The sequence below is a fragment of the Antechinus flavipes genome, chromosome 3, assembly GCF_016432865.1.
Source record: "Antechinus flavipes isolate AdamAnt ecotype Samford, QLD, Australia chromosome 3, AdamAnt_v2, whole genome shotgun sequence".
In the NCBI taxonomy this organism is placed as follows: domain Eukaryota; kingdom Metazoa; phylum Chordata; class Mammalia; order Dasyuromorphia; family Dasyuridae; genus Antechinus; species Antechinus flavipes.
The window spans coordinates 314,128,349-314,144,794 of NC_067400.1; the positions used below are offsets into that span (position 1 = coordinate 314,128,349).

Below are 16,446 nucleotides of genomic sequence, written 5' to 3' on the forward strand. Positions count from 1 at the left end.
TAATAAAAACCCTAAATTTATTGCTCATCATAAATGAGAACTTCCCCCAAAATGTTATAAACAAATTAAAATATAGCTTAAAGCCATTTAGGGAAAACTATCAGTCCAATATGAACTAGAGGTGTGTCAGACTCCTTGCATCCTGGACTTGCCTCATTCTAACTGCTGAATTTAGCCTTTTCAGCCATTTCACTTATTATGTCTTCAATATTTTCAAAGCTTGAGTCTATTCTGCCACTTTTTCCTGAGGCCTGGGAGTCAGAGAGAAAGTTGAAATGAAGAAAAGCAGCAAAGGAGAACAATGAAAAAGGAACTGTCTCCATGATTTAAAAAATAAAAAGTATTTTCTGTATCAATGGTTCTCAAACTTTTGTTCTCATGATCCTTTTATATTATTAAAAATTATTGAGGATCTGTCCAAAAAGTTTTTGTTTATGTGGGTTATATTTATAGATACTGTATTAGAAATAAAAATTAATTTTGAATTTGTAGACTCTTTGAAAGAGTTTGAGACCCCTAGGATTCTCTGGTAGCCAACTTACCAAACTTTGAGAACCACTGTTCTACACACACAGTTTCTACATTTTGGCCCCCTTAGCAGCAATATATAATATATAACTCCCCGGAGCGTAATTTAGAAACCAGATCAACTGAAATTCACATCCCTGACAGAGAGATGGCATGCTGTAGTGGAAAGAGCTCTGAGATGGCAGCCAGGAATCCTAGGTTCTAATCCCTGATTTTTCACTTAATGGGATCTTGCTCAGGCCTTCTGTTCCCCTAGGTTCCTCTTTGTGAAATGAGACAAACTAGAGAATATCCCAGGTTCTTTCTAGCTTGTACAAATCAAGTTCTTTTTAGCTTGTACAAATTTCAAAATAAATGCAGCTGGTTAAAGTTATCAGAAGTTCTTCTGCTTCCTCTGTCCTCTTCTATTTTCTTCCCACTGAGAGGAGACGAAGAGGCACCCAAAAATCAGCAAATAAGCCCAGGGAAGGTGTGAGAACATTCTGTATGGTCATCAAGAAGTTCTGAAGAAAAGACGTGAGACCTGAGATGAGAAAAAAAATAATTCCTTAAAAATTAGAAAATGGAAACTAATGACTTTAAGAGAAATCAAAAAATAATAAAATGAAACCAAAAGAATAAAAAAAAAATAGAAGACTGAAATATATCATTGGAAAAACAACTGATCTGGAAAATAGATCCAGGAAAAATAATTTTAAAATTATTGTACTAACTGAAAGCCTTGATCAAAAAAGCACCCAGATATTAATTTTCAACATATTATATAAAAAACTGCTCCAATATTCTAGAACCAGAGGGTAAAAGAAAAATTGAAAGAATCCACTAATCACCTTCTGAGATTTCAAAGGAAAAATTCCACAAATATTATAACAAAATTCCAGAGATCCAAAGTCAAGGAGAAAATATTGCAGAAACCAAAACCAAAAAGAAACAGTTCATCTGTTTTGGAGCCACAGTCAGAATAACACAAGATTTAGTAGCTTCTACATTAAAGAATCAGAGGACTTGGAATATGATATTTCAGAGGACAAAAGAGCTAGGATTGCAACCAAGAATCACATATCCAGCAAAACTGAGCATAATCCTTTAGAGGAAAAAATAGATATTCAATGAAGTAGTGAACTTTCAAGCATTCTTGAAAAACCTATGCTTTGATCCATATTCAGTCTCCATTGTTCTCTTGGGATGCAGATGCCTTTTTCCCTCACAAGTTTATTGGAATTGCCTTGGATCGCTTCATTATACACAGCAGTAATAAGGTTATGTGATGATCAACTGTGATGGACTTGGCTCTTTTTAAGAGTGTTCACTTGGTTCTGCTTACTTCACTTAACATCAGTTCATGTAAGTCTTTCCAGGCTAAATACAAAAGTTGACTTTCAAATATGACAAATAAAGCATAAAAAGGTAAATGGGAAAGAGAAATCATAAGGGATTTAATACATTTACTTTCCTACATGAGAAGATGGTATTCATTATTAGGACGGTGAAAGGAGTATTGATAGACAGAGGGCAAAAGTGTGAGTTGAATATGAAAGATTTTAAAAGGGAAAGGGTTAGAGAAAGGGAGAAAAGGAAAGGGAGAGGTAGAGTGAAGTAAATTATCTCACATAAAAGAGAAAAAAAACTTTTACAGTGCAGGGGAAGAAGGGAGATGTGAATGGAAGTGAATGAACTTTACTCTCATCATAAGTGGCTCAAAGAGGAAATAACATACATATTCAATTGGATTTAGAAATCTATCTTACCTTGCAGTTAAATAGGAGGGGAAGAAGATAAGAAAAGGTTGGCTGCTAAAAGGGAAGGCATATTAGGGGAGGAGGTAGTCAAAAGCAACACACTTTTGAGAAGGGACAGGGTGAAAGGAGAGAGAGAATACAATAAATGGGATGAGGGGAAGTAAGATGGAGGAAAATAGAGTTAGCAATAGTAACTTGTGAAAAAAATTGAAGCAAATTTCTTTGATAAAGGTCTTATTTCTCAAATATATAAAAACAGTCACATTTATAAAAATAAAAGTCATTCCAATTAATGAAGGATCAAAAGATTGAAACAGTTTTTAGATGAAGTAACCAAAGCTATCAATAGCCAGAGTAAAAAATGCTCTAACTCACTCCTGACTGGAAAAATGCAAATTAAAACAATTCTGAAGTATTACCTCATACCTATTAGTTCGATTAATAGGACAGAAAAGGAAAATAACAAATGTTGGAGGGAGTGTGCAGTGCATTACATTAATGCATTGTTGGTAGAGTTGTGAACTGATTTTAACCATTCTGTAGAACATTTTGGAACTATGCCCAAAGGCCTATAAAACTATACATACCCTTTAACCTAGCAATACCACTGCTAAGTCTGTATCCTGAAAGAAATAAAAACCAAAAAATAAAAGAACCTGTATGTACAAAAATATTTATAGTCATTCTTTTCTGTGATAAAGAAGTGGGAATTAAAAGGATATCCATGAACAAATTACGGTATGTGATTATGATGAAATAATATTGTGCTGTTAAAAATGATGAGCATGATACTTTCAGAAAAAATGAGGAAAGACTTCCATGAGCTGATACAAAATAAAAAGTATTATGTATAAAGTAACAACAGTATTATAAGATGATCAGTTATTCTCAACAATATTAAATGACCTAAAATACTTTGGAAGGAATTATGATGAAAAATTCTATCTATTTCTAGAGAAAAAACTGATGATGTCTTAATAGAAGTTAAAGTATACTTTTAAAAAATTTTTTGAGGTTTTTTTTTGGTCTATGTTTTCTTTCACATCATGACTAATATGGAAATGTTTTGCGTGACTACATATGTATAACCTATATCGAATTGCTTGCCTTCTCAATTTAAAGCTCAAAGTTTAAAAGTAAACATTAAAAATATTTTTATATGTAACTTATGAAAAATGTAATACTAAATAAATAATTTTTAAAAATGTACTCTTTTTAGATGGTTTCAGAAAAACCAGGTAAGATTTATATGAACTGATACAAAGTGAAGTGAACAGATCCAGAATATTATACATAGTAATAGCAATATTGGTGGTGGTTATCTTTTTAAATTAACAGTATTTTATTTTTCCAATTATATGTAAAGAAAGTTTTTAACATCAGCTTTTTTAAGATTTAAAATTTTTCTCCCTCCCTTTCTTCTCTTCCCCCTCCCCAAGACGGCAAGCAATTTTATATAGGGTATACATGTACAATCATTTAAAAATATTTCCATATTAAATCACATTGTGAAAGAAAAATAGACTAAAAGGGGAAAAGCACAAGTAAGGAAAAAATAAAACAAGAAAAGGTAAAAATAGCATGCTTTGATCTACATTCAGTCTCCATAGCTCTTTTTCTGGATGAGGATGTCATTTTCCATCCCAAGTTTATTGGAATAGTCTTGAATCACAATATTGCTGAGAAGAGTTAAGTCTATCACAATTGATCATTATACAATCTTCTTGTTACTGTGTATAATGTTCTCCTGGTTTTGCTCACTTCACTCAGCATCTAGAATAGCAATATTGTAGTGATAATTAACTGTGAAAGACCTAGCAACTCTGATCTATTAATACAATGATCTACAACAATTTCAAAGGACTTATGCTATCCAACTCCAGAGAGAAAACTGATGAATTCTGTGTGCAAATGGAAACATTATTTTTGGCTTTTTAAAAAATCATGGCTAAAGTCTTGCATCTATCTGGTCTCTCTGTATCTATCTATCTATCTATCTATCTATCTATCTATCTATCTATCTATCTACCTACCTATCTACTTACCTACCTGTCCATCTATCCACATGTAATCATATTTCTTGCCTTTTCAATGAATGGGGGAAGAGGTGAAAAGAGAGAAAGAATTTGAAATTGAAAAAAATTTTCTCTTTAAAACTATCACTATCATTTCCCAATTATTTTATCCTTCAATAGCACCACCTCTTATAATATATATGGTCAAGTGAAGCAAATTAACACATTGGACATATTGACAAATAATCAACTCATTTAGCATCTATTGTTCTTTTCCTTTCTGCTGATACAAAAAAACATTATTTCATTGCTATCCCTCTGAAGTTGCAATTGAACAATACATTTGCTCAATAGGGAGCAAAAGCAGGAATAATCAAAATATAAGAATCAGCTCATAAACCTGAGTCACATTCTCCCATCCATGCATGAGGGAGAGTAGACACTACTTTCTGGTTGTTATTCTCTTTTTTAGTTGTTTACTTTACTAGTGTTCTAGTTAACTAGAACTAGAAGTGAAGCATATGAGTCGGGAAATCCATGTGCCTAGGGCAGTTTACAACTCTGCTTTGCAGTCCTTGAACTTAGGAGTCTCCAGTTTTAAGTTGGTTCAGTGACAAGAAGCTAGAGATCTGCAAAACTCCTCGGTTCTGCTTACTCCCAACTCTCTAGATGGTGCTAAAGAGCATTGCATACAAGCCCAGCCAGCTTCTTCATAAGCAAAAAGATTCTACTTTCTTGAAACCTCTTCTATCATTTCTGGAGCTCTACTCCAAAGAGCTCCTTGCACCACCTACAAAGCTTATTTACAACAGTCAGCTCTTTCAGCTGACTCATTCCCAAAATGATGTTTTATTCGATTTAGATTCTCCTCTGTTCTATTTTTTTTTTCCTTTTTAAAAGGGCAAAGGGTTGAATGGCAGTCCTTGCTTTATTTTTATCTTAGCATTATCTCTCTTCAAGTTTCAGGGTTTTTTTTTTTTTCAGATCCCTTTTTGCCTTCCAGTGTCCTGAATCAGGAACTCCGCATGAGGAGAGAGAGACCCACTTATAGTCATGGTTGACAAATCCAGTGTTCGCTAACAGATGATATGCAGTTTTCCCATTGTCTCCTATGTTTTCTGATAGTTAGATTATCAGCTATATCCTCCAAAATCCTGAAAATAGGCATATGTAAATGAACTGATAGACAGTCCTGTGCTAAAGTCAGCTTTTCATCAATCATTGTTCTTGATTCTGAACTTCTTTCAAAACTAGTCCACTTAGTACATTTTTCTAAGGGACTGTTTGCTCATAGATCCTTGGAACTGTTTGAAGATGATTTTCTCCCCAATATCCCTTTTATCCTCCCTCTTTCAAAAAACAAAATGTCTGCATAAAGCAGGGGTAGTAATGTACATATTTATTTTGCACACACACACACACATATATGTATATATATCTATACTTTTTATTCCCCCTTCAATGTAAGCTCCTTGAGAGTATAGATATTTTTTTTATCTTTTTTCCTTTTTTTTTTTTTTTGCTTTTTTTTTTTAAAGCTTTCCTCTTGACATATATGAATATTAAAGACAGGTATGTGGGTTATATGAATGGAGAATGCTATTATCATTTCCCAGCTCAAATTCATTTTTAGCTAAGCCAGAGAAAATCTTGGGAATATGGAAGACTGCTTAACTATAAGTAAGGTTATTATCTATAACTGAAAGCTTTGATCTCAGTTTCAGACACAGGGATTGAAAAGGTCAGACTTGGTGGGGACACATGAACTATCATTTTTGAAAATCACATATGAGAGGGAGATGCTAAAGATGCTATACAAAAATATTGATGGCATACATTTAAATAAAATAGGCAATATGTTGTAATAGTCAAGGAGCAGCAGGTCTCAGAGATATGAAGTCACTTGTCTGTGGTTCTCTCTATTGGCTATGCAATTCTGGGAAAATCTTTTTTAATCCTCAATGTTTTAAACAACTAAGAGTATGGATTGTAGCGAAAATACTGATTTCCATTGATAAAGTGAATTTCTTCATTCAGGAATTCTCTGTATCTATAAAGTTACAAGTCCAGTCCCTATCTCTAATTTTTAATAGGAAAGTGAGTGTCAATTGAGAAATGATTTAATACATTAAATTATTGTTAACTCTTAAATGGTAGATAAGTCTTACGATTAGACAGTTTTATGTAAAGTAATACTATAATAGAACATTGTTAGTCTATAAGAAATGACAAATATGAAGAATACAAAGAAACTTGGGAAGAATAAAGAAAGAAAAGGCAGAAAAATAAACAATTATCACAATAATATACAATATATCACATTTTTAAAAAATCACCAAATATATGACCCTAATCAATACAAAGTCCAATCATGATTTTAGAAGATCTTATGGTGAAGCCTACTTTCTGCCTTTTGTCAGATTCAGTAGATCACAGGTGCAGAATGAGGCATGAACAATGTGGTGACTTGTTTCATTTGATTATTTATTTGTTATAAGAGAGTTTTAATGGTGGAAAAGGATGAATCATAGAGAAAGGACTTTTTTTTTTTAAAGAAAAGTTAATAAAATTTTTTAAATAAGAAGGAAAGAAATAGTTGGAGTCAATTTAAATTTATCAAGGAAGGGTTTTTGAAGACAAATTTGAAATAAGGTTTAAAAGGAAGGAAGGGACATATTACCAAAGAGAAATGAGAAAGGCCCTTTTCAGGAAGGGCCAGTTGTAGGTTAAAAAAAAGCAGAGTAGAAATGAGGAAGTTTTGTTCTTTGGAGGAAGATGGGAAATAGTAAGAAATAACAGTGACATGATTGAAATAAAGGGGCTGAAATGATAAAGGGCCTTCAAACATGAAAAATTAAAATTTCATTCTGAAAGCAACTGGAAAGCAATGTATAATTTTGAGTTTCATGTCCCAGATGACTCCAGGTTACAGAACAGGGGCAGAGGAGAGTTGTTGGATTACCTTCACACACTGGCTGCCTTATCAGATGTTGCAGCTGATTCAACATGAGTTAGTCGGTTCACCAATTCATTTGCCTCTTCCTCTGTGGCTGCTACAGTAGATCTTTCAGCATCAGAGTAGAGGCCATCCTCTGGCTGTTTACAGACTAAAAGAAAAATTACACAAAATTCAGTTATATTTTGGCTGTGCTTTTTTTTTTTTTTTAGCCTTCACAAGGGTGTAGATTTGAAGCTGGAAGAGAGTTTAAAGTTCATCTAGTAACAAGATTGTAGTCTTATCTTGTGATTTTACAGACAAGAATGTTGAGGGAATGGGGCAGCTAGATGGCTCAATAGATAGAACACCAGTTCTAGACTTGGGAGCTATGAGTTCAAATTAAACCTCAGACACTTAACACTTACTAGTTAGGTGACCCTGGCCAAGTCACTCAATTCCAATTGCCTCATCAAAAAAGGGGAAAAAAGAATATTGAGGAGAAATAACATGCTCAAAATTACGCAAGTAGCAGTTGGAAGAGCTGGGATTTTGCTCCAAGATATAGTCACTAAATGTAGTCATCCTTCTCCCTATGTCTTGTTAGCTTCCTTTTAGACATTAAAACTGGGACAGGTGTGTGAAACCATCTCTCTTTATCTGACTTCTAAGGTGGATTATTCACAGTAGCTATTCTGCAATGAACCCTTCTCATAAAACCATAGAATGTCAGAGTTTAAGGAGACTTTGGAGATGACCTAGTTCCATCTTTTCATTTTATACTCTTGGAGAATAAATTTCAAATAGGATAAATGACTTATCCAAAGTTCTACAGATATAAGCACATAAGTCTACTGATTCTCTGTCTAATGCTATTTCCAAAAGATCTTCATAGTCTTCTCTTTGAGAGCTTGGCTATTGATTATTTGCTTTTATAGTTAATAAACAAGAAATAACTTCATCTTCAAATTTTCTTTGCTTGTTGTCACTTCATTACTATTGTAACTTCAGAAAACTATGTTTTCAACTTTGTCTAAGAAATGCATGTAATTTTGGCTCTCTTCAACAATAAAATGATTCAAACCAGTTCCAATTGTTCAGTGATGAAGAGAGTCATTTACACCCAGAGAGAGGACTGTGGGAACTGAGTGTGTTTTACAACATAGCATTTTCACTCTTTTTGTTGTTGTTTGCTTGCATTTTATTTTGCTTCACTTTTTCTCTTGTGCAGCACGATAACTGTATAAATATGTATTCTTATATTGAATTTAACATATTTCTACTATGTTTAACATATATTGGACTACTTGCCATCTAGGGGAGGGCATGGGGAAAGAGGAGGGGAATTAGAACACAGGGTTTTGCAAGGGCTAATGTTGAAGAATTATCCATGCATATGTCTTGAAAAATAAAAAGCTTTAATAAAAAAATGCATGTATTTTCTGCTAGGAGGAACTTGAAGGGAAAAGGATGGCAAAGAGTCCAGTGTTAGTTTATGGTCTGGATCGATTCTTTTTTGTTTTTACTTTTTTTTTATTTTAATAGCTTTTTGTTTTTCCAAATACATGCAAAGATAGTTTTCAACATTTGTCTTTGCAAAACCTTGTGTTCCAAATTTTTCTCCTTTCCTCCCTAAATCAGTTCTTTAGATGTAAAAAGAGAGCAGGAATTAAGGATGAATGTTTTCATTTCCAACCTCATCTTCTAGTGTAGCTAAGAAAAGGTCCTTTGTATTCTACATGACTTAGGGCACAATAGGACCTAAATTTATTCATATCAGTTCCAAAAATCCAGTGCATCTTGGAGAGTTGTCTCTACAGGTTAGTTAGAGATAGAGAAAAAGAGAACTGGGAGTTGAAGAACTTTACTTCACGAAAGAGTTGAAATAATCCCAAGGCTATGAACTAACTCCCCAAAGAGCCATAAATACTTCCAGGAGGAAGAGGACTCCTGGTAACTTCAATTAAACAGAGAAGCAGCAGATGGCAAGGGTAGATGAGAAGAAGCACCATAGCAAGTCCAGGCATCAGCAAGTAGTCCAGCAGATGACAGCAGAAGTTCTTTGAGAAAGAGATCAAGAGCAATTCCCAAGTCAGTGATGTTCTAGATGGAACACAACATTGGGAATAAGATTGTCTGGCTTTAAGTCTTCCCTTTTCACTAGACATGACTCTGTAGAAGAATATGCCTTAATATATATGTGGGGAAGGAGGAAGAGAAAAAGAGAAGGTATTTTCCATTTTATTTTTTGTTAGTCTGCTCAATCAAATACCCTTTCTCTGAATGCCTAAATCTTCTGAATTAATCTGATAAAAGGGAAACATAGGGTGAAGGGTTGTGAGTCATGGTTTAGATGTATGTGTGCCCAAAGAGCACCTTGAATCTTTGTATAACTTTTAGGGGAGTCATGATGAAAGGCCTGAGTTACAAAAGATCCACATTTTGATTTACAAAAAATAACATCATAAATTTCCCTTCTTTTCTTCACCATCAATAACCTTTATCTAGAGATCCATTTCTCAGGAATAAAAATAATAAAAAACTCTCATTAGTCTTATATTTTCCTCAACCTCTTCAGCCTTTGCAAGAATGAAGGTTGAATAAGGTCTGGGTCCATGATTTCATAAGTACAAAAAATTCACTTTTTTATAACAGGAAGTTAAATGATTTGTCCAGGGTCACATAGCCTAGAAAGTGCTACCTTTTCTTTAATTTACGTTAAATAAGAAATCCATCCTCCTAAACTCTATTTTCTAATTTTTGTCCCTCCCAAATCTAGGATTGGAATTTTGGGTGGTATCAGAAATGTTTTTTAAAAATCCAACAATCCCTAAGATCTCGGTTGGAATTAAATTATTAGAAAGTGAGCAGAAGAACGTTTTAGTCATCAAAAAGGACTAAGTCTCCACAATACAAAACAAGTTAATGGTGTTGTGAATCACATTTTACTTACACTGGCAGTGGAATCGGTTTAGACATAGTATCAAAGCTATTAAGGAAAAGCAGATGCTTATCAGGATAGAAGCAATGATGAGTGGTTGAAAAGTTGGCACAGTGACTGGGTCCTTTCCTGTGGGGAAGGCAAGGATTCGTAAATGTGAGCCACAGAGATATAACAGCATCCTTCTACCATTTTGACCCCTCACAATAATAGGAAAGGATATTCTCTATTTCTTTGCCTAAACTACTAACTGTATGTGTTTTAACAGTTGCAATTTCCATTACATGATTCTTTAGTCAAATACCATCTTGATTTGAATAAAAAGAATAAATTCAACAACCACAATAATAGCTAGCATAATACTTATTAATGGTAATGATTATTCTTCAATTATTTCAATTATGTCTGATTCTTTGTGACCCCTTTTGGAGTTTTCTTAGCAAAGATCTTGCAGTGGCTTGTCATTTCCTTCTCCAGTTCATTTTACAGATGAGGAAACTGAGGCAATCAGGGTTAAGTGACTTGCCCAGGATCATACAGCTAATACATGTCTGGATTTGAATTCAGAAAGGTGAATCTTCCTGACTCAAGAGCTGGTGTTTTATTCACTGTGCCACTTGCTGCCCAGATGTAATAACAATAACATTTAGTACTTTCCGATCTCCGAAGTACTTATTATATTATCTCATTTGAGCCTTACAACAACCATTTGAGTTGGATGCTATCATTATCTCCATTTTATGGATGAAGAAATTGAAAAACATTTTTTTGTTTGTTTTACACAAGGTCACACAGCTAAGTTTCTGAGATAGGATTTAGGCTCAGAACTTTCTCATTCCATATCTGACATATTCTCCACCAAGCTAGCTAGTATCCTGACTTAGTTATCTTCAGTGAACAAACAAGCTATAAATGCCAATGATGGGCCAGGAAAACTTGCTACAATCCTGGATATACAAAGATAAAATGAAATAGTCCCTGATGTCAACTAACTTACATTTTTCTGGGGTGAAGGGGAACAATATATATACAGATATAAAATAAACATAATATAATTTCAGGAACAGGGAGACTTAAATAGGGGAAATTAGGCCAACCCTGAATGAGATTTGTTTTAAAGAAAAAAAATTTATTGATATATACCTTTAAAATCATACTATGATTTAATACACGCCCAGTTTGGGAAGAAACATAAAGTTGATAATCAGACAGATTTAAAAAAAGAAAAAAATTTGTGGGAAGTGAATATCTAGATAGAGGATACCAAAGATGCAATTATTAAGATATTTTATTTTGGAAAAAAAAGGCATATTAACCTTTCCATTTCATGTTTTGAAATGGTTATTTTTATTTACTATTAACTAATAAGAATCAATTTGCATTTCACCTTATCTTTAGCTCATCTTTTTCTTATTCTTCCCTCTTTTCTATCTCTGTCTCTCTCTTCCTCTCCCCCCTTTCCTTACTTCTCTCTCATTTTTTCTCTTTCCTCCATTTTCAATCTGTATGTCTGGATACATACACATGTAGTATATATATTCTATCTAAAGACACTCACATACAAATGTGCATATACATGCATACTCAATTTCCCCAGCAGAACAGACACTCCCAGAATTCATGCTCTTAGTAACTTCTTAAGTTTACTTATGCAGGCAAGATAGAAGTGAGGAGCAAGACAGTGAACCACAAATTACAAGTTGGCATGATACTAGGACTATTACACAAAAGAGTGGAGACAATTCCAAGGACTTATGAAGAAAAATGCTGTCCACCTCTTCCCTCCTTTCTTTCCTCCCTTCCTCCCTCTCTCCTTCCCTCCCTCGTTTCCTTCCTTCCTCCCTCCCTTCCTTCCTCTTTTCCTCCCTCTTTCCCTTCCTTTCTTCCTCCCTTCCTCCCTTCCTCCTTCCCTTTCTTCCTTCCTCCCTTTCTCCCTTTTCCCTCCCTTCTTCCCTTCCTCCCTTCCTTCCTTCCTTCTTCCCTCCCTTCTTTCCTTCCTTCCTTCCTTCCCTCCCTTCTTCCCTCCTTTCTTCTCTTCCTTCCTTCCTTTCTTCCTTCTTCCTTCTTCCTTCCTTCCTTCCTTCCTTCCTTCCTTCCTTCCTTCTTTCCTTCCTTCCTTCCTTCTTTCTTCCTTCCTTCCTTCCTTCCTTCCTTCCTTCCTTCCTTCCTTCCTTCCTTCCTTCCTTCCTCCTTCCTTCCTTCCTTCCTTCTTCCTTCCTTCCTTCTTCCTTCCTTCTTCCTTCCTTCCTTCCTTCCTTCCTTCTTCCTTCCTTCCTTCTTCCTTCCTTCCTTCCTTCCTTCCTTCCTTCCTTCCTTCCTTCCTTCCTTCCTTCTTCCTTCCTTCCTTCCTTCCTTCCTTCTTCCTTCCTTCCTTCCTTCTTCCTTCCTTCCTTCCTTCCTTCCTTCCTTCCTTCCTTTTTGGTCTGTGTCCTCTTTTTACAACATGGTTAATACAGAATCATGTTCTACATGATTACACATATATCTATATCAAAATACTTGCCTTCTCAAAGAAGAAGGGTAGGATAGGAGGGAAACAATATGGAACTCTAAGATTATTTTTCAAAAAAACAACCATTAACACTGTTTTACATGTAATTGAGAAAAAATAAAATAAAAACTTTTTTTTTTTTTTTTAAAGAGAGAGTCAAGAAGACCAGAGTTTAGGAGTAGGTGGTATCTTTTTGAGGGGAAGCATTCAGTCTGGCATTCCTTTGTCACTTCAAATATATTCCTACAGACCTCAAGATGAACAAAAACCAGACAATAATATGTCCTTAATCTTACTTTCACTGGATATAGGATGCTACTGAAAGCAGTAGACTATGTCCTTTCTTAGCTCCTTGACTGACCATGTAACAACAGCCAAGAGAGGGGTAAAATAGATTGTAGTTGTCAAGTCATTTCTGAGCCTGTTTTGGAGTTTTCTTGGCAAAGATACTGGGATAATTGCCTTTTCCTTTTCCAGCTCATTTTGAATATGAGAAAATTAAGGCAAAGAGGATTAATTGACTTGCTCAGAGTTACACAGCTAGCAAAAATCTGAAGCTGGATTTGAACTCGTGTTCCCAATTCCAGGAGTGGTACTCTATTCATTGTGCCATTTAGCTGCCCCAGATAGAATAGCAGATGAAAGGAAAACACAAGTTTATCGGGTTTTTGGTTTCCACTTCATCTCTGGAACAGCTTGCAAACAATTATCAAATGCTCATCAGTTTGTTGATTTTGTTGTTGTTTCACAGTTCTTATTCAAATCAAGTAATCAAAAAGAATTTACTAGACACCTATCGCTAGATGTTGTTAGGTGCTAGAGATAAAAAGACAAAAGTGAAAAGTCTTTCAGTTTGCATTCTCTTAGAGGAGACATAATGTGCATAAATAGACATATACAAAAGAGATACAAAGTGACTTGGGGGTGAGTGAGTAGAATCCCCAGCAGTCAAGAGGATGAGGAAATTAATACCTTATGCAGAAGGTGACATTAAGCTGAGCCTTAAAGCAAACCAGGGATTCTAAAAAAAAAAAAAAAAATGAAGTGGGAATGTTTTCCAAGTATGGGGAACAGCTAGTGCAAAAGATGGACACAGAAGATGGAAGAGCAGCAAGACTAGTTTGGTTGTACTAGAGAATTAGTGCTTGTGGTTGTTTCTCCTTTCTGGAAGAGAACCTTTATATCAGGGATATGGTACCGTGACATGCAAGTAAATTGGAAGGAGGAAAGGATAGAAAGAAGGAGGGAGGAAAAGAAGGAAGGAGGAAGAGAAGGAGAGAGGGAGGACACAATAAGGGCTTGAACTTAAAATATTGGCTGTGTGAATGGAGAGAAGAGGATTGATATGAGAGATATTGTCGAAGCAGATACTGTAAGATTTAGTAACTGATTATAGATGCAAAGTGAAGATGACAATGAGATGAAGAACTTAGGTGACTGGAAAGATAATGGTACCTGAAACAAGAATAGGAGAGTTTAGAAAAGAGGTTGGCTTGGGGATGCAAGATGGCACAGTGGAGAGAGTGGAGAGAGTGCCTGGCCTGGAGTTAGGAAAACTCATCTTGAGTTCAAATCTGCCTTCAGGTATTTCATAAATATCTTAGTTATAATGTTTTCAGGATGGCGTAAGCCCTTGCAAGCATTGCTTCCTATCCCCAAGATCTCATAACTTATGGAGTTAATCTGTCCAAATACCTAAAACCAAAACCATCATTTGCTTTATGTGAAATTATAAGGTCACTCAAATTTGAATAATTTTAATTTAGTTGTTTTGTCTTTTAATAGCTTATTCTGAGTGACTTTTTTTTTTTTTTTTTTGCTTCTGAACAGTAACGGGAAAAAGCCATGTGAGAAGGTGACAGCAGACAATTTATTGTACTCTATGTCATTCATTCTTTTATGGATTTTCCACTTACCTATAAATCTTAAGCACAGAATTGCCAGGCCTTTTTTAGGTATTGTATTTCTATGGACAAATCTTGAAGAGACCTATGTTGATGACCTATACTGTCTGAGTAATTTTGGTCATTTGGGCATTATCAGACATAGACCTATATGGATAACTAAGGGCTGCAACAGATAAAGCACCAGCCCTGGAATCAGAAGGACTTGAGTTCAGATTTGACCTTAGGTATTGGCTTTAGCTGTGTGACTCTGAACAAGTCACTTAACTTTCTTACCTCAAAAAATAAACAAACAAAAAAAGAAATAGACCTCTATTATCTGTTTTTAAAATATTATGGACTAAAAATATTCTGAACTTAAATATCAAAAAAGCACAATACCATACACAGAACAGAAGACAAAATGAAAATTCTATGTGAAACTGTGACTCATTTTACTGCTTGCTTAAAAAAAAAAGTATAAAAAGAAGTGTTGATTGTCAATTGTTTGACTATCTCTAACAATCTTAAGGATGGAGCCATAACTAGCAATTGTAAAATCTGGGAACAATTACTATAAAAGACTCCCTTAATTCAATTTTTTAAGACAAATTTAATTTTTTTTCTGAGAACATCTTGGAACATAAATCCTGCCAAGAAGATAATAACTAAGGACACTGCAAGGCTGCCTTCAGCAGTGAGGGGCCAGGGAGAAACTTTTTGCTAAGTAGCTATTATGCTCAGTTTCTATCTGCCAAAGAACCATAAGAACTACAAGGGTGTCCTAAATGTTGGTACCAGAGTTTGTACCAAAACAAGTGCTATGGCTGGGCTGTGGACTACACATGTAAAGATTGGAAGTTTGGAAAGTTTATAGCAACAATTGTTGCTTCATTCAATTTTATGCCAGCAATTGCCTGGCAAATAGAAATAAGTCATCTTAGCCCTTTAGTTCTCCTAAGTATATTTAGCGTATCTACGTAATGATGGTTTTTGCCTGCTTAAACTTTGTTAAGCAGGGTGTAACAGAAGGAATCCTCAGTTAGAAATCACAGTGAGTCAGTGCCAAAGTCAAGACTAATTCCTCACTCCTAACTCTCTCCACCTTATCTTTCATTTATCATATGTATATCTTGTTTGTACATAGTTGTTTTCCTTTCACAAACATCTTTAGATTTTTAGCTGCTTGAGAGAAGGAACTGTTTGTTACCTTTCTTTCTACAGTTCTCTCTTCCATATCTCAACAGTTAGGACATGATATCCTCATGATCTGGACAACCATTGTAAAAGGTTTTGGCCTTCCCTTCATAGCAGAGGAAAAATCTGAATGCCCCCCTCTTTTTAAAATGGGTGAGTCACAGTACTTTATTGTAAAATTTGGGTTAAGTATTTAATCATAGGCTCTGTATTGTCCGCTGGCCTTCACATAGAGTCTTTGGCTTTGCAAAACTCTCCCCAAAATTCTCATTTGATTTCTTATGCCAACCTATGATATACTGAAACTGTGATGTGGAGAATTGTGTTGTAGAAAGATAATCGCATTCTCAGCACTAAACACATTGCCTGGAGCATAAGAGCACTTAATAAAAGCTTGTTGGCTAGACTTGATTCATTTGCAACATGATTTCTAAGGTGATGTGTATGTGATGTGTATATAACTGTGAAATTCCATGATTCTTTATATTCATGATAGAAGGTATATAGTGGAGGTGGAAAATATTAATAGTAGAAATAGCTAGTATTTATACAGAACTTTAAGGCTTGCAAAATGCTTTACAAATGTTGTCTCATTTGATTCTTACCATTCTAGGATGGAGAAACAGGTTAAATGATTTGAACAGGGTCATACAATTAGTTTCTTTCTTTTTTTTTGCCGAGACAATTGGCATTAAGTGACTTACCCAGGATCACACA

At 34.8% G+C, this 16,446-nt stretch overlaps 1 protein-coding gene across 2 annotated transcripts in view; it reads right to left on the bottom strand.

Annotated features, from left to right (window-relative positions):
- CD80 (CD80 molecule) overlaps positions 1-16,446 on the bottom strand; it is a 37,585-nt gene continuing 21,139 nt past the window's right edge. The window contains exons 4-6 of one of the 2 annotated variants that reach the window (XM_051985339.1): positions 10,171-10,287; positions 7,245-7,389; positions 1-1,051 (exon numbers count right to left, since the gene is read on the bottom strand). In XM_051985339.1, the coding sequence (XP_051841299.1) occupies positions 7,247-7,389; positions 10,171-10,287 (260 nt within the window). In that variant the 3' untranslated portion in view covers positions 1-1,051; positions 7,245-7,246. Of the gene's footprint in view, positions 1,052-3,226; positions 7,390-10,170; positions 10,288-16,446 lie in introns of those variants that run through there. The other variant, XM_051985341.1, reaches the window with a different exon arrangement.